The sequence below is a fragment of the Dreissena polymorpha genome, chromosome 5 (assembly GCF_020536995.1).
Source record: "Dreissena polymorpha isolate Duluth1 chromosome 5, UMN_Dpol_1.0, whole genome shotgun sequence".
NCBI lineage: Eukaryota > Metazoa > Mollusca > Bivalvia > Myida > Dreissenidae > Dreissena > Dreissena polymorpha.
Window position 1 is genome coordinate 100506250 of NC_068359.1, and position 27497 is coordinate 100533746.

At 32.8% G+C, this 27497-nt stretch overlaps 1 protein-coding gene across 1 annotated transcript in view; it reads left to right on the forward strand.

The window, feature by feature from the left end:
• The first annotated feature begins 2752 nt into the window (after positions 1 to 2752).
• Positions 2753 to 27497, forward strand: part of LOC127881429 (complement C3-like) — a 30612-nt gene continuing 5867 nt past the window's right edge. The window contains exons 1-25 of the mRNA XM_052429313.1: positions 2753 to 2828; positions 3484 to 3673; positions 4830 to 4979; positions 5781 to 5855; positions 6324 to 6438; positions 6515 to 6757; positions 7125 to 7269; positions 7782 to 7849; positions 8131 to 8288; positions 8834 to 8917; positions 9762 to 9899; positions 10743 to 10839; positions 11085 to 11189; positions 14341 to 14529; positions 14929 to 15007; positions 16417 to 16582; positions 17370 to 17459; positions 17674 to 17845; positions 18728 to 18894; positions 19121 to 19273; positions 21798 to 21991; positions 23159 to 23281; positions 24393 to 24492; positions 25041 to 25118; positions 25804 to 25912. Coding sequence (XP_052285273.1) covers positions 3605 to 3673; positions 4830 to 4979; positions 5781 to 5855; positions 6324 to 6438; positions 6515 to 6757; positions 7125 to 7269; positions 7782 to 7849; positions 8131 to 8288; positions 8834 to 8917; positions 9762 to 9899; positions 10743 to 10839; positions 11085 to 11189; positions 14341 to 14529; positions 14929 to 15007; positions 16417 to 16582; positions 17370 to 17459; positions 17674 to 17845; positions 18728 to 18894; positions 19121 to 19273; positions 21798 to 21991; positions 23159 to 23281; positions 24393 to 24492; positions 25041 to 25118; positions 25804 to 25912 — 3067 coding nt within the window. The 5' untranslated portion in view covers positions 2753 to 2828; positions 3484 to 3604. The remainder of the gene's footprint in view (positions 2829 to 3483; positions 3674 to 4829; positions 4980 to 5780; positions 5856 to 6323; positions 6439 to 6514; positions 6758 to 7124; positions 7270 to 7781; positions 7850 to 8130; positions 8289 to 8833; positions 8918 to 9761; positions 9900 to 10742; positions 10840 to 11084; positions 11190 to 14340; positions 14530 to 14928; positions 15008 to 16416; positions 16583 to 17369; positions 17460 to 17673; positions 17846 to 18727; positions 18895 to 19120; positions 19274 to 21797; positions 21992 to 23158; positions 23282 to 24392; positions 24493 to 25040; positions 25119 to 25803; positions 25913 to 27497) is intronic.

Consider the following 27497-nt stretch of genomic DNA (forward strand, 5'->3'; position numbering starts at 1 on the left):
AAAGCAACGGTAGATAGTGCACCGTACTACAAAATGCGGTGTTAATTACTAACATTGTATTTATAAATCGATCTTTATTGTACTAGTACGTGTCGTTCGAGTTAGTTTCCGATTCAAAGTATGGGTCAGAAAAAAGTACTTAGACATCATTAAAGATATCAATACGTTTATATATGTTGTTATTTTGCCTTAAGTTGCCGTACTGTTTTAAAAGACATTTATAAATTGTTAAACTGATTGGTTAAAATCTCCTAACTTACAATAGCAAGGCTACGTTTCACCCTCATTGCTACGTGTTTTGTATGTATAACCAGCGCACCAAGTTGATTTCGTCCTTTTTACGAATTTTGGCCTGAATTTGTGAAAAAAAAGTCAATACATATTTCATACTAACAAGGGAAATATAGTCTAATATAATTATACAAGCAATTAAACTGTTGATTTAAAAGAGGGGTTAAAAAAACGTAGACCACTCAGGCTTCTGATGTTACAGCAAATGTGCAAGTCTTTCTTAATAATGCATGTATTATCCCTATCATTGATAAGTTGATATTATCCAGTCATAAATTAAAACTAAAACATTTATAGTCCAGTAGCCGTCATGTTGGACAGATGTTTACCTTAATACAATTAGCTAGTCGTATTATACCTTTGTAATTTGTATAATTGTGCCGGTTTATTTTTGCAATTTACGAGGCTGTGTCTCTTAAGCGTTGAAACACGTTGATGATAATAAAGCGGTTTACTTTTACTCAAACACAAACCATTTTATTTAGTGAGTATTAGAAATATATTGTTTTTGCATTTAATGTTTCAACGAAATATAGAGGTTTGGGGTACCTTGTCAGGTTCGACACCTTCAGAGCGGTTATGATGTTTGTCTTGCATATATTTTATAACTACCATAGTAAAGCCATGTCTTCTTTTGAAAATGAAAATAGTTTCGGACATTATTTTACTGTAATACAGTGGAATAGGAGAGATAAAGGTTTACTTGCCGTTCGATGTGTAGCGAAATTTCGCGTTACTTATGTGACATATAGTGTCAGGAGTGTTTGCGATATTTAGTTTGGGTTCCGAAATTTGGCGACAGTTTTAACGTTTTGTCGTCAAGTGCGATACATAGAGTCGGTGCGACATGTAAAGGTGATACATGTTTTTTAAAACATATAACACGATGACTCCAGATGTTTACAGGAAATTATTGATGTCATGTGTGGATGTTTAAATAGAATAATACATATCGAATCTAATTATAATCTGCAGATCCAAATGCTACATGCCAACGGTAAACCAGCGGTAGAATGCGTTGTTTAATCTAACGATCGACGGAGGCAAACCAGAACAACATCAGACGAACGAACATGGTCAATACCTGGCTCATATCCCACCTGTAAACCAGAACTTGAAGCACAGGAAAATAAAGGTTAATCCGTTTCAAGCGTATTTATTAAAACTTTTAGCAATCATGCTCAGTTGAGCGTCTAATTAAAGTATGGTAATATCAGTATTTCAAGTTCAAACTTTTTCTCTACTTGGTGTATTTAAACAACCTGAATACTTTTCATGCATTGAATGATATATACCTATCCGTATACAAATTCCTAGCAGCAATAATTAATAACATGGTTATATTTATGTAGAATTAGCTGCAAGGTTTAATTTTATTTGAATTTAATGCGAACGTTTTTGCTGTTGCATTGTTTTTTCACTAAACGATACAGACATGCTTTTAACATTTTTTTAGTCAAGGAACATTATTAGGGTTTACAAGGATATCATTTTTGCTTTAACGATTTCGATTTTTTATATTAGATCATGACACTTTATTGTCCGCTGCATATTATTAAAATAACGTTAATGTACAAACACGTAAAGATTGCAGTTTTTCGTGGTATACATGGAACAACGTGAGGGTACGAGTGAATTTCAACGATATGTTTTTATTAATATATAACAGTTTACACTCTAGGCATATGATCCATCCTTTAAAACATGTGCAACAGAATTGGTCCTTCAGCCATATACGGGAAACAGTCATATTGTCGTCGAGAAAATAGAAAGAGTAAGTTTGCATTTAACGGTCTCAAAACTTTTAAGCTAATTTTCCAATTTTTAATAAGGGCTCCAATCATTTATCACGTATATCCGTAGTATCGGCCCTCTTAATGAAGACATGTGAATTGTAGAAGTGAACCAATACAAAAATACACATGTGTTATATGTCAATATATATAGTTAAATTTGTATTCTTTGACATTACAACAAAAACTGCATTTAAATCGGCATTCTTTTGACAAATTACAGGTTAGACTTTGCTCCCTGTACTAATCTGCATCATGTTTAATGGGTCTCATAATATCGGCCCTTCTGATTGTTTGCTAAGCTATATTACTATGCGCACTGTACTTGTTTAATAAAAGTATCTTTTTGGAAAAACGAAACTCTTGCTCAAAATTATCCTCGTTATGGTCAATGATAACCAACAAAAATTACAACTTCTAAAACTTCAAAAAACATAATATCGCCAGCACTTCTTGATGGTGTTTCGTTAAAGTCACGATACTATGAGGAGGGCCGATACTACGAAAATAAGGGATATGCTTATTATCTGATGTAATTTTCCCGTTTGAATATTTATTAATATTAATATTATTTGAAACAAAGTGCCAGTACCAATTATCAATGAGTATGTTTGAATAAACAAAGTTATTGAAACGAATAAAGAATATGTAAATGTTTACGCTAGGATGGGCGCCTCGTTCATTCAAGCCAACACCGACATCAACATGAACCAATTGGACCAATATTCAGGCATACTAATGCTGGTTTGTATTTTAACCGTGTGTTTTCTTTTTCTGCCCGTTTTATTTATAGTTAAATGTTTTATTGATATGGGCCGAGTGGATGATTCATTCGTCCTAAAAACATTTTACGCCCCAAGTTTGAAGTTATCTTTCCAAGTAGGTGATCTTGGCATGAGTATTGGTATTTGTGTTTGTAATTTGTGCAAACTATAATGGCATAAATGATCGCAACCTGGTGATAATAATGAAATGCTTATACAAATGGATTTTCATTTGGTCTATTTCATATGCGGCATTATTGATTAAATAATATTATAAGTCGTATAACTGTCTACATGCACTTTTTTTCTGAAATTATGTTCTATTAACACGGTTACTAATGCAAGCTAAGAAACCTTCATTTGAATTAATATTTATTATATTGTGCTGCCAACTAAATGCACTTCAATTTGTAACATATAATTTTACATTATTTCAATGTAACGCTAAAATTGTATTATTGATATTACATTTAATACCTACATATCCACATATGGCATTCTTACACAATTATACCTTGATGAGTTATGCGAAAATGAAACGATATGTTTGGAAGTTCAAATTGATATGTTTTGTTCGACAATTATGTTACCTCCTATGTCTGACTTAATAACAAATATTTTAATTCTTACTGTAGATTACAGCTCGTGGTAAGATTGTGAAGACAAAGTACTTTCAACCTTCCAAGGATCCCTCTTTTAAATTAGAAACGGATGTTGTAAACAAGGTGTCACCCGTTGGCCGAGTGTTTGCCTTTTATGTACACTAACGCACAACTAGTAGCAGACTCGTCTAGTTTTTATGTACATGCAAAATGCCAAGAACAGGTGAGTTTCTTTGTAAACTCAATTGCTAAAATAAAAACAACTATGTTTGCAAAACATAGACACGTTTGTATAGCCATATATGAGTCAAAGTCATGCGATAAAAATGAACGATTATTCCCATTTGAAAATATATATTCGTTTTATAAATAGAACATTTTAATATTAATCAGCTTTCTTAATGCTTTTGGAACTAAAGTTATGTATACTCAAAAACGATCTTTGCATAGGAAATTCACGAAAATCAATTGATTTGTTCTTATAAACACGATGTACAACCATTTAAATAAGTGAATCGGGGAAACAGCTTGCTGTGCTAATCGTTGCACAATCACGATTTTTTGTCAGATTGACTTCTTGTTCACTTTTTTTTATTTTAAATGCATTTCTTGTTTTATACTTACTTGGTGTATACGCATGCAATTATCTTGGACACAGTTTTGTTATTTGACATTGTTGCTTATATTTGTGTTCGCATTTAATTAAACTCTCATTAATTTAGTTTTTAATGGAGCAGTATTGCGTTGCATACGTCTCCAAAGAGATTTGGCGCATTTTAGCTTTTCCTCCATTTGGTGCTCATTCTGTTTCTAGAATGTTTGGCATAATTCATCTAACTTAATTCTCACGTTTTATATTGGTCATGTTAACTATTTATTAAATAGGCGTTTAATTTACATAATACCAATTACACTAATTATTGAGAAGTATACTTCGGGTTATTTTGTCGATACATTTGAACATCTTTGCCATCTTAGATGAACATATGCCCCTCGAATTACTTATTTAAGTAAAGTAGAATTGACAACCAATTCTCGCTAATGATAAGTCTTATTACATGTGCATTATATGTCATAGTAATTACTCGAATCATTTGTGTGTGGCAAAGCAGTGGGTGCATTATTTAAACAAAAAAGACTGTTCTATTTCTATTAACATTTAAATATTATAGACTTGCACATGTCTGTGTCTAGTTTTACAAGCAAGTTTGTTCGCAGTAAATTGTTGTTTTTATTAGAGGAACCATATATGAACTTTTCAATTAACGTGTCTTACCTTTTAATAAAAGTAAAACGATTAGGAAAGCAACATCTTTGTATTTAGTGTTATTACATGAAACATTTATTATTGACTTTATCAATACTTTCTTGCAATACAGCTGGAGCTCCATCCGGCGAAATCCGAGGTGAAGCCAGGTGCTATGTCCCAACTTCGTGTCACCGGGCCATCCGGAATGTGGGTGGGATTCAATGTCATTGACAAGGCGTTGCTGCTATTGAATAACAATAACATTCTAAAGGAAGATAAGGTTATACTGCGCATAATGCTTACTTTTAGTTTGCATAATATACTTATTATTCCAACATAGACGGGAAGAAGATTTTCTAGTCATGACAAAGAAAAAAAGAATTAATATAATAGCATGCACATTTGTTGGTTGCTTACTTAAATAACAAACAAAATACCTGTTATTTGATAATATGCGGACAATAAGCTCAACATACTAGTAAACGATTATCCGAGCATTTAACGCTAGATCAATTTAATTAGAGAACAGTTGCACTTAAAGTGTTAGTAATATGATCTCAATGATGCATATAGAAATGTATGGTCTATGGACAATATGATGTACTGGTAGTGATGACATCGATAACATGTTTTTGAATTACGTTTTTAAATGCCTTATGTAGTGTTCATATAAACCTATATGTTTATGAAATAGACCCGTTGCAATCATGTTTAATTATGGTATATACACCTGGATGTAATTAAAAGGACATTTCATTCCCTAACCCGAGAGAAATATATTCACAATATTCTCCAAAATAATATACCGTAATGAACCTTAGAGCTGATAGCTTCTTGTACTGGTAAAGATGATAATGTGAGGTAAGTCACTAACTATTCACAATATTCTCCAAAATAATATGCCGTAATGAACCTTAGAGCTGATAGCTTCTTGTACTGGTAAAGATGATAATGTGAGGTAAGTAAAATTTGTCTTTGCTGGCTCAGTCTTTTACAAAATGTATGTGTTTAAATTCACATAATAACGTAGTACATATTCATCCTTCATTAATGTTAACGTACCTACGTTTTGCTTGTATAGGTCTTCAAAGAAATGGAAGCTCACGACCTCGGTTGTGGTGCTGGAGGTGGAACCAACAGCGAAGAAATATTCAAGGTATACATATACTTATTTGTGATCAACATTATTCTACCACCACGCTTAAAAATTATTAAGATAATTATAACTAACTGTCTATGACCTTCATAGACAGGGTCTCGTTTAGTATATCTTCTTCAAACCAAACAACTATATGTTTGTCTTAGGACACTGAGTCTAAAGAATCAAGCTTTATTTTGTGACAGAATTGAGATAACGATATGGAGCTAGAGAACAATAATATAACCATATACTAGTTACTGGAATTAAGCATTCTTACCTAAACACGTTGTTTTATGAGTTTGTGTTTATAGATTTTCTTCATTTTGCATCTACATGTTTTTATTAAAAATATAATATTTGTATATGGTATCCTATTATCATAATATTGACAAGACCAAGAACATAACATTCTCTAGGACATTTCCTTTTTACTGATATATATATGTCCACTCACGGATAATTTACGGCTAACATTTTTTCCAGAACGCGGGTTTGACAATTCTAACAAACGCCAATGTGAACGCTGAACACATCCATAGAGAGACGACTGAATGTGCCGCTAAGCAACGCAAACGACGCGCTGTCCCTGACGAAAACGGTAAATGAGTCTAAATATTTGTTTTATTAATCAATGTAATGTCACATTAAAACTAAAATTGTGTGACTTCTTTCAGGTTGTTATTTCGGCGTAAACCCTGTGTGCTGCAAACAGGGAGAACAGTATGCCTATGATGTTATCTACGAGTACGATTTGGAAAAGGAGCATTTCAATCCGGATGTTTCAGAACCCGTTCCATACACTATTTGTTATTCGAAGGCACGGAAATTGTCAGAAACCAATCAAGACACTTTGCCATCTAAATGTCCACTGGCTTTTTACGAAACATGCGTTGTTACTATGACATCGGAACTAAGAAGTATGTATAAGACGATGTCTGAATGTGAAGGAAAGCATTGTTTTAGATGTTGTCTTTTTAAGGAAATTCAGGATAAAGTATATTATTCCATACGTCAAACAGCACAATTGGGATATTTTGCGGCACAGATTTAAATGTTTTTATCCGATCGTCATGTTTTAAAATCATAATTGAATTATTTGATCGCAATTTTTTTATTGTTGATTGCTGTTTGATTTACGTGTGTTTCTATGCTGCTTTTTTAAAAGCAAATGTTTGCGAATACAAATTGGTCAAGTATTCTTAACATATGATTCTATGTGTCTGCCTCTGAGACAACTTGATCGCATAAGGTATATTTATACCTCATTATTTAACATATTACCAGAGTCTGACGATGCAAGCGGCAGATCTGCCTTAATTTTCCAAGATCAATATGCACTGGACATCGACACGTTCACAAGACGTAACATACTCATGAAAGTTCGTAAACACTTTGATACGTCGTTATTTTTTGAGGAACGCATGATAAGGTAAAATGTCTCCAAAAATATACGAACTAAAAATGTTTTTCATAGTAAAAACACTCTTTTATTAATATTTCGCCCAAACGGGCTTTATCAAAGTTTACAACAGTTATAACTATGTAGTGAATTCGTATTTGTAAACTTTGATAAAGCCCGTTTGGGCGAAATATTAATAAAAGAGTGTTTTTACTATGAAATATGTATATCTTTATCCCTACTGGATATAAAACTGAGTATAAAAATGTTTTGGCTAAAAACAGTAATTTCCCATGATATGACAGCACAGACTTATTGAAAATGCTCCCTTTAATATTTTTCTTCAAAAAGACACTTATTTTAACAAAAGCGAAGTTGTTTTATTAATGTTTATTTCAATCAACTTCAGATTGGGAATGTAATTCGAGGTAATTCAGGATAATCTCGTGTAATTAACCAACATCCTTATGATGGTTTATTTGTAATTAAAAGAAATAACGCGATGGATATAAAATAAAAAGCGATTTGCTTATGTTTTGTAGTGATCAGGGCTTTACCATCGATCTTAAATACGGAGATTCTATAACAGAATGGTCGATTCAAGCCATAGGTAACTTTTGATATTGAAGCTATTTATATGTTTCATTAAAAAAGGATGTCACTTTTTCTCTACACATTTTACGTACTTGTTCATTATGAACAACTACCGTTGGTATTTTTCATTGAAATGTTCAACGTCTATTGGTATTAGGCTTCCAACTTTTGTAATATTAGGAATTAATATGTCAATATATTTGCATCTTTCACAAAATAGTATAATGATGTCCAATGGTTATTTATATTCCATTGGAAAGTTTGTTATACAATGATTAATACATATTTGCATTACAGGCATATCCAAAAACACCGGTGCCTGTATCGCCGCTCCCAAAGAAGTCAAAGCTTTCCAAGATTTTTTTGTTCAACTCGATCTTCCATACAAAGTAACACGAAATGAAAAGTTCAACGTGAAAGTGACAGTGTTCAATTATATCAACGAACCACAATTTGTAAGTTATTTCACTCAAAATGTTCGTTTATTGCGAGTACTGTCTTCTGCATTGTTTACTATTCTGAATAGGTAGGATGAAAACATTTGAGAATAGACAGTTACATTGTTTTACTTATGTGATGCATAAACAATTTCAATAACATATAATGTTCAATTAATAGCAGAAAAAGTATTTAATAACAACGGCACGTGGGAACATAATAAGAAGGTAAATGTTATAACAATCCATTAGTCCATCCGGTAGTCCATGTTTATGTATAACACCCGTCAAAGCAAGGATACTGCGTCCAACAATGGTTAAAATGCATCATTATTCCGAAATATGTGCAGCCACATTATGTTCTACCAATAGTTATATGTATATGTATATAAAAGGTTTGCATACATAATTAAGATTTAAAACGTATGTGACCCCGACTGAAAAGGTTTAACAATATGGTGTATGTTACGTTAGATATGCCGTCTTACCATAATAAAGAACAATTATCACCAATATATATGCAGTAATAACTATGTAGTTTCATTTAATCCTGACACTTATAGGCTCGTGTCTACCTGAAAGGTGTAAGAGGTTTGTGCTACAGCGCCGCTCCTGGCGAACCATCACCACCGCAGGAAATTACACTGGTGAGAAGCATGTTTGTAATGTGTCCGTTGTAAACGTTTCTTTCATCGGCAAAACATTTTAGCTGCATTTCGAGGTCATCCGCATATTTACATTAAATGCATCTTTTTTTTAAAGAATGTAATTCAACACGAACCATTGTAATGTAGAAGTAAAAATCTGGCACAAATAATTAATTTCATATACATTCACACATAGCATTCACCCATAATTTCAAATCTGATTATGTAAACTATCATATATATTGCTTACTTTTACGGAACTACAAATCACACATAATTTAAAATAAAACGTGTGTTGTTTTCAGAAAAACAACATTACTCACCGCATTCTCTGTCTAAAATGAAACTCTGGAAATATAATTGGGGGAGATAAGTTAAATATGCTATGCAGTAAAATACACTATACAAAAATGTAAAACAAAAAATAATGAACGAGGGGATCACTACCATGAAACGGTCATTGCACGGCATTGGGGATTTTAACTGGTTTAATTGTCTGCTGTACCTTATGCATAACTCAAAAATTATCACTAACACACGCGTTTAAATTAACACAAACACCATTATCATCATAATAGTTATTCGATTGATTGGCAATTAAACAACTCAATTGTTTAAAAACACCAGAACAAGATAATTACAACATTCTGATGAAATACAATATATACAAGTATCAGCTAAACCCCTTCTTGTTGACAAAATATCAGGCTTGCATTATCTAGTACAAACTACTGTTCTGTATATCAAAATCAAGCAGTAATCACATCGTGTGAAATGCTGGTATGTTTGACCTATATCATTGACGCAGGCATGAACATAAAATTATGTAATAATTTGACTTTAGCCTTCGAACGGCAGAATGACTCTGACGTTTCCAATGATACCGATGGAAGCGGGAAATTATCCAATCACTGTTTTGGCATTTGTGACGAGCGAGAATATGCCTATCGCAGACACGCTGAAAAAAGAACTTCTTGTTGTGGTAGATATTCTTGCTTAAAGGATATAATCGGTATTATACATATATAATCTCAATTGTTAGGATGATCGTAGTAGGTTTGGATTGTTCTCAAAATAAAGATGTTCGTGTATTTAAGTCGTTAAAATATGTATTTTTATTACTTAAGTACTGGTTGATTGATGAAAGACACACTTGACATATACAACAATGTATCAAAAGCGTGTCTTATCTTTCAAACAGTCATTGGCGTTACATTTAAAGTTTATAATATGGCATATTTATTTGTGAAATACAAGTCAAACAAACAACAAGTAAAGATATTTTGTATCGATATAGATATTGACTTGAAAACAAAACTGACAACTATATTGGCTACATGGTTGAATATTTTTTCAGTAACAAACTATTTCAATTGGTTATTATCAGTAAACTCACATAATTATCACAAACACCTGTCCCGAGTTTTATGTAAATATTGGTTGTAGTAAACAAATTGTGGGTTCACGTAAATCAAGGAATTCACCAAAGTGCACACTATGGTAAGACCTTTGGGTATTAGTGACTGGTTCTTTATGAGGACTTCAGCTACACGTGTTTGGGTATTTGTGACTGGTTTTTAATGAGGACTTCAGCAACACGTGTTATAAAAACACTCATGTTACATTAACATTGCATTTTAATTGTTGCACGCAAATTATGCCTTACTTTTTTTGTCTTGCAATTAGTTGTCTGACTGTTCAGTACAAATGGGACAAATTCTGAAAAAGCGATTCCAACCATCATCAGCCAAGTTTAAGACCTTACATCACCACCGAACAATTGTTAAATATGCAATATATTTATTTTCATTGAATGTATTTCCAGAATGAGGGTATTCTTGAAAAAATGAACTTTACTGTATGTCTTGATCCGAATAAACAATTGGAAAACTGCATCCAAGGTCCAGAAGTGACAACAACAGGTAAGCCTTCAAATTATACACGTACTTTCTGTATGCTAGGTTAGTTTACATAAATGCATTCAATTATTGTTTGTTTGATTAACACATTTAGTTATGCTATCGAATTGTGTAATAATGTTTGGTTTATTAATATTAAGGTGTATGTTAGTATAAGGCGAACTGGTTTTGATTTTTATAACGCCTGTTTTACTTGTACGATTTATTCTTAAATGTTAGATTTACTTATGCGTGCTATTTTTTTCCAGAGCGTCTTAATGTTGGTGACTCCCCGTCAGTGATTATGGAAGTAGAGCTACCTTTGCCAAAATCCTTTTTGCCTGGAACTGCTATTGCAAATGCATACATAAAAAGTAAAACATGATTTATTTGTGTAATTGTGTTTTAAGCATACTTGTAACAATACTGTTGTGTTCTTTACATATTACTTTCGAATCGGATTTTGATAAAATAAATGAATTATTAAAACAAGTTTGTAAATATGCTATTCAAACAAGCGTTTTTGTACCAACATATAAACACAAAATATATATTATCTGAAACAAAAGATATTTTCGATCATATACACAATAACGAAAATTCCTTTTTGAACATGTTTAAGATAGCATTGTGTGCATCTGAGCTCACCTGAGCACAGGATGCTCATAGTAAGCGACCGTTTATCATTTCGTGCATACCAGCATGGTGTCGTGAACTTGTTACTTCAAACGACATCATACAAATCGCTGGACACAATTTGAAAATGGTTGATTTTTGATATTTCCGTTCTTTAAAAAAAATATAATTCCACCAAAAAGTATGTTAATGATAAGAACCTTGACTAACAAATAGTATTCTCGGAAACCGCATGATGTAGTGGTCCTCTATAAATTTTGTGTAAATTGTGTTTCCCTGGCGTCGAAACTGTCTTGCAGTGGTAGTCGGCAGTTTTACGTACACTTAAATTGTAAAAACTGTTTAAGATCTAATTTATGAAAACGAAAATCCAAAGGCAATAATATAAATTATAAAACATAATTGAAAAACGTTTCAAACAGTATGAAACGGCATGAAACACTATAAAGGCAATACACCACTGCTTAAATGACATTACCCGTTTTGATTTATTTGTAAGTTTAAGAGAAATTTCGATATCAAATTGTATTGGTGTTGGTGTTAAGGGAAACTAACCTAAAGAAATCAGTTAAGTATACAGCAATTAACTGAGGAAAATCACATGCAATAATCATGCAATGTATGTAACCATAGTAGTGGCTTTAGTACACTGCACTTGCTAATGAAGTGGCATGTTTATAGCCCTGACATATATCGAGTTATGTTGTTTTCCAGCAGACGAAAAATATTATTCCAGCATTACTTTTTCATTTTACGTTTATGAGCTTAAAATAATAGCAATATTTTAATGTAGGAACGGTCAACTTTAACCTAATATGGTAATTTTGTTGGCATTGTTAACACTGTTTTTATCATACCATACATTTACTAGCAAAACTCTTATATTCTGGGTAGTTCCAAATAATAATAGCAAGAACTAAATTTTATTTGTATGCCTACACTGGGATTCAAATGCGGGACCTCGTATTAACAAGGCGAGCTAAATACCCTACTACCATACAGACTTTTGATTTATGTGGTTGTTGAAGCGCTAATTATTCACGTTTCAAAAATTATCGCTTAAAAGCGTTACAGTTGGATTTTTTTTCGATGTCGAATTATGATTATTAGTCAACGAATATATATGTGTAAAGTGTTTGTTAGGTGGGAGTTTTTGTTTGCTTATTTGAATAAAGATAATCCCTTAAATCGATTTCTCCCGGATTACCGCCCCTGGCGCCGCCATCTTGGTACTGAAGAACAATGCAGGGACCTATATGTTTGTATAGGTCCCTGAACAATAAAACGAAGTGACGCGATTTTATTGAATATATTCGAAGATTAAGAAGGTTTTTGAAATCGATACAATAATCGTATAACAGTTCGCATTTTCTAAATAAATATTTTTATCAGGTCCATCTGCATTGTTTAAGAGTCATAAAACCTAAGACGAAGATCTACGACTCTGATAAAACTCAGCATAAATTAGGCCTTTATTGTCATTTGACATGCTATTAGAAGGTGACGCATTGTATATTATCTTAATAACATCATCTACACATGTGGAGATATATGGTGTCATAGAAAATTAATATACAACATACCAATTAACTACTTAAATCCACCACTGGGACATCGTCTCCCACTGAGGGAATGCTTTCGTTCCTCAATCGCAGATTGTGTTTCTATTACCATTAATTAATTTAATTAAATTGACAATCCATAATTACCGAAGAAAAACATCACTGCGCTCGTGTTTGAATAGTTTATTTTAAATCTTGACTGTATAGTGAACATTTAAGAAGAAATTAATACGTTGACGGAATATAGCGAACATTATTGGTACTATTTAAGTTTACGCATGACTACATACGTGTCATGTTGAGCATTTTTATGGTTAATTTAGATTGTATTAAGAAATTAAGTAAAGCAAGTAAACAAATAAGAACATATGTAGAACATGACAAACACAGTTTGTTCAGGCTACAGACTTTGATTCTAACAGAACTTAGAATGGTATTAAATTGATAAAAGAAAAATAAAGTTATAAGCAAAAGCAGACACTCCCTTTTCAATAAAAAAACCTGCCATGTTCTGACATCTTACACATTTTCGCTAATGAATATCCCCTGGACTAGTTCATTTAAAATCACAAAAATATTTTCAGCCTAGAGATTTTTGTTTGAAAGTGAGTTTTAAATAAAAGATATTAATAAAAAAAACAACACAGTTTTAGACTTAACCATATACTTTTAATAAGAAACGTTTGCCACTACATGAAATCTTACAGAGTTTCGCTCCTAAATATTTCCGTTAAAATCACAAACTTTATTTCGGCTAGAGCTTTTACATTACCTTAAAAATGATACTTTAATAAGAAGTATTATTAAACAATTTATAAATCTTTAGAAAAGAACAAAGATATGTACAATTCGGGAAAAAGTATGTCTCGGTATTGAATCATATACATTTTCTTAATGAGTATATCTGGAAATATATACTTTTTTATTAAGAAATATTAATGTTTTAATCAAAGACAGATATCCGATTTTCAAAGAAATTGATTTGATGCTAAAAGCATTGTCTTTTAAAGTTCACTTTTTGCCAGACTGAGAACATATACATGGCAGCTCTATGACACGATCAAATAATATCCATTTAAAACAAAAATATACAATACAAAGTTATATTGAGCAAACAATCAGAATATTCAGTTTTATTCATATTAACATCGCCATAAAAATACCCTGCACAAAAGACCATGACTGCTAATTCGTTTTTATCATCCCTATACAAAAACGGTATGTCGCCATACGGTATTTCACCGCCGTAATGATAAGACACTTGTTTTATGATAGACATGTATTGATGTTTTTTAAAGAAAATATCTATATGTTTATCAATCACCAGGTAATCTAATGGTTGATGCTGTGGATTGTGTACTGGAAGGAGTGGACAAGATGTTTACTGAACCTCAGGGCTGTGGTGAACAAACTATGGTATACACCGCACCTATCGTCTACGGAATGCATTTCCTGAAGCAAACAGGGACAATGGAGGCAAAACACGAGGATTCTGGCATAAGATACATGCGAAATGGTCTGTTAATAACAAGCTGATTTTGATGTCGTATATATTCTATTTTGCAATACACAAACTTATATCTTCGCTGTTTGAAACCCCTGTCTTAAACTTGTGGCTGATGTTAAAGTAATCGAGAACAGTTACATATCTATATGAAATAGAAATTGACAGAAAACACAATTCGCCTTTTGTTTGAAACGTGTTGAATACCTTTATGTCTTCATGGATTTGAACAAAACGTTGAACTTGTATCAGTTTCTCAAACGTATACTTAGGACACTTATGATTTTGAACAATCATCTGAAAGATAAAACCAGTTAATTGAAATAAACTTGATTTACAAGCTCAAAAATCTACAGACAATTACAAAGAAGCCAGAAGATAATTCAATTAAATATTTCTGAATTGTTACAGGGATAACACGCCTACAATCCATGTATCAGAAAGATGATGGGTCGTATGCAGCATGGAAAAGTCGCCCATCAAGTTTGTGGTAATTTCAATTCTAAATTATTTTATTTTGTGATAAAATTATAATACAATTATTTATTGTATATAATATGTCGGTTATCGAAACTTCCGATTATAAAATGACTTGAAAGACAATCTGACAAAAATCATCACCTACATGACAACTGCATTTTATTTATGTGTCATGTAAGGTCTACGGCCCATTCTAACAACATTACAAGCTTCAAGAAATGTAAATGATTCAGATATAAGAAATTAATAATACGCGTGTGGTATTTAAACAATTATTATAATATCATACACATTTAACGTTCTAAACGTACTGTATTTACACAACGAAGTAATAAAAATTGCTTAACTGAAGTAATTTTCAAAAAACTTGCTACTTAATTGCTTTATCATTATATTAATAAATTTATAATCGTTGTTACACTGCCTATTCAAAATTCATGATTTAAACGTAAAGTATACAACAATAGCTGAATTTTATGTTCAATATTCACAGCATTATACACAATAAACATAACAATTAATAACTTTATATATCTGGAGATGCTTTGAAGACTTTTAAAATAGCTTCGCAAGAATTTTGAAACGGTTTCTTCATTGGATTGCTTAATAAGTAGAATTTTGCATACCTACGTTCTGCAATTAAAAAGACCGGTCAAGTTGGATCTTGTGGCACAACATACATAACTGTTGACATATAAAAGCGTCCTTGTTCATTGTTAATACCATAAAATGATCTCCAGATAAACTCATGAAAGGCTTCCGAACTTATTCAAAATATTAAAATATTGAATATTGAAATGCAAAAACGCCATTGCTGGTTATACGTTTGTAATGTATCATACCTTCAAACAAATAACATCTCGCGTTGAGAGTTACCTAAGTTGAACCTGTCGTTGTTGTGCTTACGGAAGGTAGTTTTTGAGCAAGGCACGCCACAAATAAACATAAATGGCATTTGTGCTAAAAAAATCATTACGTTTTTATTTATGTGTAACAAAACATAGAAATGATCGTGTGTGGAATATAAACCTATTCTTTCTTGTATTGCAAGACAAAAAATGACGCGTAATCACACAAGACGAAAGGACGACGAAAGGACAAACATGCGCTTATCTACAATCCTCATTTCATTGGATGAGTTAGGGGGGCATAGAACATTATCAAGCAAATAACGCATACACTAATCATATTAAATTCACTTATAATATTTCAAACAAATATCTATAGCATAGCATAATAAAATAACTCGATTTATAACTGCTTTACAGATAACTCAGTATCGGCAACAATATGCAGGCTCATGCAGGCTCATGAAAGTCTCTAACTGTGATTGAGACATATTTGTTTTACTAGTTTGATAAGTGAAACTGAGTTTTTGTTCTATTTACAATACAATAATTTATATGTATATGTTTCTAGGTTAACCGCCTTTGTTGCCAAAGTTTTCTGCCAAGCAGAGCAAATTGTAAAAGGTATCGCCAGAACGGATAGCTTGCATAAAACTTTGGCATACATTTCTAAAAGTAATTTGGAAGGTACTGGCCATTTCCGTGACGACTCACCGGTTTTAGACAGGGGCATGCAGGTAATTGCAACATTTCACATGTATAAATTATATTAAAGTGACTATTGAATTGAGTTTTATATTTTCGTATGAACTTACAACAAATTGCAATCCATATGCTTTTCAATTGTAGGCCAAACAAATTAATGTTTATGTGTGTTGGAAATACACAAACATTATTAAATATTGTTTGCGCTTAAACAGTTACGACGTTTTAAAATAACGAAGTTATGTTGGCTTTAACGTATATCACAATGATGTGTCATAAACCGTGTATTATAAAGTCTGACTGCTAACTTATTGAACTATCTTTGTAGACTATGGGTGATTATTGTTCACAGTGTGAGTGCTGTGTTGTTGTTTTATTTTGTTGAACTTAATAACTTAAACATGCATAAGTATTGACGAAAACTAAATTATCATAGACTGACATGGAATGAGTGATCACATCGTACACGATTTAAATAGTAATCTATTGACCACCGAATATGGCCCCAGACACCAACCCTGCAAAGTGGTTCCAGTTTGACATAGTTAGTATACATATCGGACAATTATTAGCGCGTGATATCTGCAAGGCCTATTAATTCTGGTAAAGCCTTGAACGGATTCGGTATTGCGGGAGCTAATATTTGAATGGCATTAGGGTATGGTGGCAGTAACAATTGTATTTGGAGACTCAAAGATATTGGCAAGTTATGTCTCTCATAAAAATCAAAAGCTTAGTGTTTATAACAACACTATACTCGCTAACACTTTTTTCGAGCGTCATTGCTTGCCGGTATTCATAAGCAGAAGCATTTTACAGGGTGTGTTGGGTAAAGGCGACCCAAAATCAGATCCGTCGTTGACAGCATTTGTTCTGACCTCCTTACAAGAATGCGAAGAGCGAACAGCGGTATGTTATTTTTTTACAAAATCAATTTGCTTAAGGATGTACATCACATACTAGCAGAAGTAAATAATAATGTTGATTGGATTTGCACGTTAAACTCAATTTACTTATTGTTTTAAAGTGTTGTCCGTAAAGACACACATGCATGTAAATAGCTTGGCATCGCACCATAAAACATTATTTTCTGTTCCACTTAAGTAACATATTGCCTTTTCAGGTTCAGGAATCCATCAACAGAGCGATGGCTGCACTGGAAGGAATGCCGATTAATATGTTTAAAAATAATCCATATCTTTTGGCAATCTCTACATACGCTTTATCTCTGTCAAAAAGCACGAAAACAGATATCTTTAGACGGGAGCTCGAACATCTCAGTCGAAACGATACTGGTATGAAACTTATAAAATATAATATTTTTTATATATTTAATATTGTGTTTTCAATAATGATCAGTAAGCTCAAAATTTAAAGTAAAAGTTTATTGCGGTCGTCTAAGCAGATTGACGTTTATCGAATCAATCGACAATTTTTGAAAATTGCCACCTCGAAAAATTAACCCCGGTAGGGTTAGGTATTAAAAATAAAAGTGTATTGACTATTCTCATGATTTGAACAATGTGCAATACAATTCTGGAAATTAACAACGGGCAATCAGTTTTATTTGAATAATGTATTGAGTCGTTATACACGTGTCCCATGAGATAGACAGGTGAAAGCGGATAAAATGTGCAATAAATTATGCTGATACTAATCTGACTCTAGCATATCAGGTCGCCGAGGTGAAATGGAAATTTGTGTTTGCCTAGCGACCGGGAGGTCAAGGACTCGATCCCCACTGTTAGGAAGTTCTTAAGATCTCCCCCAAAGAAACCAAGTACTGGTTCTATACTCAGGATATGGACTCTATAGCGTTTCAAATAAGTAGCAAGTACATTAAATGCAATGGAGTCCAAATAAATAGATTTTAACAAAACTAATCTGAATTTAGCGAACATCAACAATTGCAATCCATATTGAGATTTATGTTGATCTATTTTTTGAATATTTATATTTTAACACAAGTGATTGCATCAAAGTATGAACTGTCATATAAGCCAAGTAGTTAGTAGGCACACTTCTCCTCCGTGCGACCGACGGTTAATTTTTCGCAAATGTTGGAACGATTGGTCTTCACAACACTAGACAGGTGGATAATCCTTAAACCATAATACCACATATATATCGATCAGTGTGAATTACAAAAGATTATACCATTATTAATATACTTCCAGGTCGCATGTATTGGTCTAATAGCGGTGTTGCAGACTCATATGCAGTGGAGACGACGGCATACGCCCTCCTTGCCTTCCTGAAATTGGATGACTTTAAGACAAGCCACAAGATAGTGGCATGGTTGATGGCTCAGAGCGATGGAAAAGGAAAATTTCGTTCAACTCAAGTAAGAAATTGCATTATATCCCATTTCCAAAGAGGACATTATTAAAATTAGAAACATCCGAAGCATAATGCCAACAAAAGACCATTTAAACTACGTGTCATATTGATTGTAGATGTTGTATCGTTTTCTCTAAGCTGCAGGCTTATGATTATGTGTTGGTGTTTTTGACATAAATTGCTAGTAGGTTGTTAAAAATTATCCGATAACTCGTTGTGTTTATGTTTAGGACACTGTGGTTGCCATGCAGGCCCTAGCGGCATACAGCGCGCGCACGTACAATCCAGAGGTCGATCTGACCGTTGCAATTGAAACGGGAGATAAAAAACATAAAATATCCGTGAACAGTGAAAACGCCCTCCTGCAGAAACTAATTCGAAATGTACGTATTTTCACTTTATACATTGTTAGCATATTGTTGTCCTATATAATTCGATGGTTTTTATTTTAAACGTATTTTAGCATTGCATTGTATTTGTTAGGAGATCTCATCATTGGAAATACACGGAATATAACAATACGGCTCGTTATTATATTAATCAAAGACATGTCAAAGAACTTTGCAATTATTCAATATGTTGGTCGAACAGTTTTGAACGTTTCTTTAAATGCACAAAGCAATGAAGCTTGCACAATTCATGTGTGAACATGTTAACCAACAAAGGGAGAATGCTTGATAGGATATAATCTTCGGGCTAAGGTAGTCGATTGCAATTGTCGACTGTGCACATATTATATTAGTACGCATTCTTTACAATATAACTTGATTTCATGTAACGATGGGGCAAGACATGTCAACAACGATTTTCCTTTTTTTCATCTACGTGATTTTCAACGACACTAATATATATATTCGATAAGCAATTACGTATAAATAGAATTATAGTCTATGTTAGTTGTCGACGTAAATTGGCATTATTGTTAACAAATAAATGAGTACACATTACATATTTGCGGTCATATTACATATAACCATTATTGTGGTGTTATTATAAATTAGATTATGTTCTTTGTTTTGTAAGATTATCAATATTTTGAATTAACCGAACCCTACTGCTGTACATGTTTTCATTTTCATTTGCTTAAAATAATTAATATGATGGAAGTTCTAATTGAAAAGACTTTTTTAAATCTAGCATAGGAGATTATTATAATAAAAAACAATCGCATGAAACTGTGGATAGTAAAGTTAATACATGTTGATGTTAACTAGTATCAATCGTAGGGACTTGTGTAAACTTAACATAGGGTTCGTCTGAAATTAAATCGTAGTCAAACGACGTTAATGTGTCCTTAAATATAATATTATTGATCATCGCTATTAATATACTTGTCATTATGTTGGCAAATGTCATATAACAGTTCTTTTTCAGTTCATTGTATCGCCATTATTATTCAACATCCATAAACACACACATAAGAAAGGGTGTGGGGGTTTTCTTACTAGAACTTGTTTATCCTAATTACGTCTGATAATATAAACACCGACAATGTCGAAATAAATTGTTCATAATAAAATAACATATAGTTTATTTACGACTTAAGCATATACAGCTCATCATCAAACTAACAATAAAGCAATAATAAATACACATAAATATGCATGCGTACAAATAACAACAATTTTGTTAATGCATTTTTAATAATATATTTTTGTGAGACTGTAATATGTCAGAGAAGGCTCTTTATTATTTTTTAACAAAGTTAAATGGAATTTGTAATCCGTAATTGGTTGAGATAAAATTTTGCGGTGATATACTATATAAAAAATTCCTACTCTGGGAAAAAATATCTATATATTTTCTGCTCTAAGTTTAAATTATTTAAAACAGAAATTAGCAAGACGTATCAGTATAAAGTTTCTGGTCTCATTCAATAATTGTAAAAAATAAACATACTTTTTCTTTTTCTGTAAACATCAAGTATAAGTGTGTTTCTAAAATTATCACACAAAGGGCATATCAAAACAAAATGGTACTCATCTTCTATTTCATTTAGTTTACACAGTTCACAAATTCTTTCATTTCATGGATTGTTTTCGTGCCTACCAGTTTCTATAAATAGAACATGAGAAGATAATCTTAATTTTGCAATTATGTTTCTAAATATAGGATTTTACTTTTGTTCCAAGTACATGGCATGATCTTTCAAAGATAAGTTTCAGTGCCTTGTAAAGAAATAATGATGAAGTGTCATTAACGTCATTTAACCATTATGAAATTAACAAATCATGTAATATATTGCGAAACATTACTATAAAGCTGTTAAAATTAACATATTCTGGATATATCCACACGTCATTAAAACATGACTCTTGCACAAAGGTTTTAAACGTTTGATGCCCATCAAATGAAATGAGGGTAATCAATTGCTTCTTTAATATTACTTTAAATACAGTTGGACGATTTTTCGTTACACAATATTAAGAAATATTTAACTACCCGTAAATTTATCGACAGATATACATCGGGCATCTACAAACTTCGGAATACACATCATTTGCATGTGTAGAAGCGTTTGCATTTGAAAGCCATTTGCAAATTTTGCGTTGGACTCGCTCAATATTGTCAGCTTTAGTATATCACCTCACCTCGCTTCAATAATTAAGAATCGAGGCAACATAGGCATTAAACAGATTAAACATGATTTTTACGGGTACATTCGAAGATTTTCGTTAATACAAAAGCCATGAATTTAATAATTTTTAAAGACATACGTATGCCTCATCACGACAGGCATGATTCAAGCGCATGCAATACATTTGTATATTGAATATTTCAGATCTAAACAAATACATTTTCAGTGCAGTACAAGTGATTTTCTGTAATTAATGTTTATTAAAATGGTATTGATTAATATACCATGGGCATTGGATTTTATATAAGCCCATCATTTGTTTATTTCAGCTTCCCGTAGCCGGCGACAGAAAGATAAAGGTCACGGTCAGTGGAAGAGGGTCGGGTGTGTTAAAGATTGACATGTTTTACAACAGAAAAGCTCGGGATGACGAAATTTGCCCCTTTGATATCAGTCAAATTTATGTTCAAGCTGTAGATAGCGATATTGCAAACAATCCACACAAGAATATTCTCGACGGCAGGTAGGTATTTGGCAATTTATACAAAAAGACAAAGCGGTTTTTATTGCAAAATATTTGAATGAATTAGTGTATCAATTTCAGTGTTGCATGTCTAAGCGATTGCTAAATAAACTAATGTGCATACAAATAATATTGAGTATGGGCCCTTTAAAAGATGTATTCATTGTTAAATATTATTCAGTTCCTTACCGCTTTCAGCAGAGAGACGATAGGTTTTACCCCAGTCCGTCATAATGTCCCTTTGTACGTATCTGGATCCTGCGATAACACAAAATACTTAAGATTTTTGGTTTGTGAAAATATTTATTAAGATAGAGAGTGATATGGGGAGTATGAAATTCATATCAGTTGTATCTTAAGACATATATTGAGGCTGTCGAAATGTTTACATGGATACGTACTCAATGTCAGAACAATCTAGATTATGCGATAACTTACATGGGCCACATACATGGTTAATGAATCTATGTATGTGGAAAAGGGTCATTTGGGGGTATATGCATGTTATATTCGTGATAACAGTTTTTAGTCAGAAAAAATAGGCTTGCTAAAGGTATATTAATAAGTGAAAATAGTATCATTCCTGCGATTACTCCAGCAGTAATTGCGCTTGGGTGATAGAGCTCTGTATAATAATAGAAGACAATATGGGAATACTCACGTTATTTCAGTCTGTTTTTTCATACAAAAGTTGTTGCTGCAATTATTACAAATATGAGTAAAACTGTTAGAAAATATATATCCATATATAACTCAACACGTACTAAAGACAGATTGCTGTAAAATACATTTGGTACACGAACTGACAACCAATATCAATAAAGCTACTGTCCGAAACACTAATATAAACATGTTCGATTTTATCAAGTGCAATACATTTGAAGCATGGCTCTTGGAAAAATTAGCTTAATGCATGTGTACAATGTCGTCCCAGATTAACATTTGCAGTCCATATATGATAATCAGGGACGACTCTAGTCGCCTAGATTTGTGTATCAGATTAAAAACTACTGCATTTAAACAAACAACTCATCCTATATGGCAGTGTTTTCTCTTATTAACCTGCGCGGATTGTAAATTATAAGCTGAGAAAACATTTTACGTGCATGCATGTAGTACGTGTTCCCAGAGCGTGGCTCATTTTGATTTGACCTTGCTTGATTTTAGGAAGTGCAATGTGTGTGGATATTGCCAAGAACCTGAAGTACCGAACCTTGATATACTCCTAATTAAACGAGCTGCAAAACCTATTAAAGGACCAGTGCAGACGTGTATTCAGTTCTCAGTCAAGTAAGTCATAAAAACGTTTTCGAAACTGTCTTTCCATAATTAAAATCCTGAATAAAGTTATCATTGTAAAAGCTCATTTTTCTGACTTATTAGTGACATGGAACCTTGAGAGTAAACATTTGCACTTATTAAAGAAATAGCAACACAATGCAACAAAGATTAAAATACTATTTTAGTAGATGTGTTTTAAACTATGTAAATCAAACGTTTTTGCTTAACGCTTGTGCGATGAGTAACATTACAATGTGATTAATTAATTGGTTTCTATAAATGGTACTGCTTTCTCTCGTTTACATTCTACTATAATATGATAAACATAACCAGTGAAACCATGCTGATAACAGTTACATTATCAACAATGTTTAATGGATATGGTGTCCGTATAGCGATCAGTAGGTCACGGGTTCGATCCCGGCTCGGGGAGCGTTCTCTAGATCTACCCCAAGACGCCAAGTACTGGTTATAAGCCCAGGTAACGGACTCGAGAGCGTTTCTATAAGCCAGAGGCTTTCGATGCAATCGAGCTAAAATAAATAGGTTTAAACTTAAACTAACAATGTGCATGCATACATTGCAGTCATTGCAATTCTGCTAATACTACTGAGTTCCCAGCTCCCGCTTTACGTTGACACAGGGAAAATACGGCAATCAAATATTAATCGTTGTTATACCATTCAAATCTATAATACCGTGTTTGTTTAATTTAACAATAATAACTGAAAGAAAATAGTTTAATTTCAATAATGTTTTATATAAATTTAATGAATCGTATTAGACTGTAGAGTATCATTGTTTAGCTGTCATATTTCTGACCGTTCAGACACCGATGGAATTTAGAAAGATGCTATCTAATACACGAAATGATAACCAAATATACTAGAACTAGAAGTAATGTTAATATTCTTTACGTTGGCATATACATTATTGTTCAATTCCGTCAACCGGCATGTCATTGACATTGACAAAACAAATGTAGATATATGACTATTAACGAAGACAAAATAATGCCATTACGATTCATGCAATATATTCATCAATACATCGTCTGGCCATTTGTGCATGAAAATGTTGACTAGTCAAGAATATTAACGTTTGCATTATGCGGTTTTAGATCGAAGCACTCCGCTAATAACTCTAGTGGCGCAGGTATGTCAATCGTGAAATTCAACTTGCAGACGGACGTCAAAATTGTTGAATCGGACTTGATTAAGGTCAGTTATAATTCTTGATGAATCGTTGCCTGATAGCATTGTTCTGGTACAAATGTCTATTTATTATGCTTCCATTAAGTGAATATAACTGTAACATAAACGGTATCTTGATTCGCGATTTATTAAAACTGGAAGAAAGAGGTTAAACTTAGTTTTTTCATATTAACCGATGTAAATATTTAAATACATCTTTTTCAAATTTCTCATATTTACAGCAGTTAGTATTAATTTATTTCACACTTGTTGACTTTGCTTTAAACTGTGCAGCGTCCTTTTAAACTCGTGTTTAAAGATTCAATATAGCCGTTTACAAAATATTATCAAATCGATGCGATGTAATACACAAGTCTATAGTTTTGGGATGTGTATTATGCATCTTTAATTCTTTATAGGTTTTAACTCAAAAGTATTAGTGGATTGAACTTTGCTACAATAGGAATTTGCTGGTTATTTTCAAATAACGAATGGATAATTATCTGACACATAATGCTAGAGGGCTATGGGCAAGTGTTCATCTCCGGGTTACATTTTGAGTTCTGTATTTGTAGATGCAGAGGGAAGGTGTGTTTCCCCGCTATGAGATGCCAATTCATGGCAAAGGATTCGTCATCATTTATCTAGATAATGTATGTTAATAATAGAGTAAAGAAATACTATACAAACGTTTCGTATATATTTAACAAATTATACAATACGGTTTACTAGTGTTAGTCGAGTGATGTACATTTACTAATAAATCTTCAATCATAAATACATTTGGGCCGTACTCTGTGAAAGAGGGTTTCATGAATGTGCGTAGAGTGTTGTCCCCAATCCGCACACGCTTATCAGGGACGACACTCTCCGCGCTAACTGGATTTTTGCAAAGAAGAAACTTTCTGTAAACTGACAATATCATTATAGCGGAGTGTCGTCCCTGATAATCTGGGACGACACTTTACGCACATGCATTAAACCCCCATTTCACAGAGCACATTCCATGTGTAATACATAATGGGGACAGCATTTTCATGATGTTGTCTCTTCCGTAATGTTGTAAAGGTATGTGAGCATTGAACGGGAACAAGGTTAATCAACTTAAAATGTATCATATGGAATACTTTCTCGATCAACACTCAAACAGACTTACTCGAAGCTTACTCGTATTTATAGTGTCACAGTCCGTGAGCCCACCGTTTCAATACCTGGTCTTTGCCGTATTATGAGATTTCGGACGCCCCTTGCTTGGCGATTATACGTTATTTGATTGTGTACACGTACAATGAGATTTAATAGAAACATAAAAGGGTTGTATCTGCTTATTTGTTGTAGATAACGTCTGCTGAGACAAAACTTATATTTAGACTGGAGGACCAGTTTGCAGGCAACGATTCAAGCCGCCAACCGGCAACTGTTAAGGTTTACGATTACTACAAACCAGGTAGTAATATTGCAACGGAATAATGACACTAATGCATAGTGTTACACTTTTGATAACATATACTCAATGACAAAAAAATTTGGTTACATTCATGCGATATTATGGAAGTCAAGGTAAATCGCGTATTTCCGTTGTGCGTACTAGCGCTACATAAATAATCACATGAGCGTAACTGAAATGATTTTTTTTTTAAGGTTATAGTTTCAGTATATTTGGGATGATGTGCTGACATATATCTAAATTAATTTACTGAAAACCCAAAATTAAAACGCACACACGTTTTCTTAAAGGAACAGCAATGTTCCGCCTCTCGTTAATGTAAATTACAATTAATAGGAAATACCCTCACATATATATAGCATTTATCATTGTTTGGTTACTCAGATTTTCGCCCTCAAATATAAGTTAATGCAGAAACAGTATCAGAACACTTTGTGTCTTGTTTGTATCAGTTTCAGCTACAGTAACTAACAAATATATGAAACTAACTTAAAGAAGACGGGCACTTATCTTTGACAATGATAATATTTACTCGTTCAGTCAGTATATTCAACAAACACCATCCATCGTACTTTTATTTTTTATAAAACGGATGCCAATACCCCCATTAATCTACAGAATCCACAGTAAACATGGACGTTTTGCCAAAATAATCACACCATTTCTTTGTGGAGTTTGTGAGAAGTGCTACATTGTTCCCATTATAAACACCATAGCTAACAAATGAACATTTACATGCGTTTACGTATCTGGTTAAATGCCATACCTTTCAATAAGTGAAATAGAACCCTGGGCTGAGATTTGATAGCGGCAAACAAACTTAAAAAAACACAAACATAAAAACCTAAACAAGACACATGTTATAAATAGGCAATTCAGTTCACTAGTGACTTGCTAGGTAATTTATCACAACAGATATTGCATCTAAGTTGCCTATATCCTGAATGTTCCGATGGTATATTCTAAGAAAATGCATGTACACTCCAATTACATGTTAGAAAATGGCCGTTTATTATAATGATATCATGTCAAAATGCTTTGTATATATAATAAATCACATCTTGTGTTATATAACAAAGTGAGCTATAATACATTGGTTTTAAAGAAATATAAATATTATCACAATGTAATTAACTAAGTTATTTAAGTATAAGTTCTTTACTCGACGCGAACTAAAGCCTAAGAGTGCCAAATTAAACAATTCGTTGACATTGTTTAAACTTCTGAACATGCAGTTCTGGACCTTGTTTTTTCTTTCGAGCAAGCATTGAAGCTTATAAGAAATTAATGAAACATTACAATCACACTTAATTCGTAAGAACGTATATTATTTATACCACCCTTTACATTTTATCGGCGTTAAGATCGTGGAAACCGTCGTCCACAAGGGAATAATGTCACAAAGCTACCTTATTTTGATATGTTCTCAGCAAACCCAGCATTCTTACGGCGTCCAGGCTATAAAGCCGAACGATCGCCATGAGAACTCAAGAGCAGCGCAGTGCAAACTCCAAAATCGTAGCATTGTCGAAGAAGACAAGAACGTAGTGTGCGATAGATTCGGTCAAATCCCATAGATCAATCA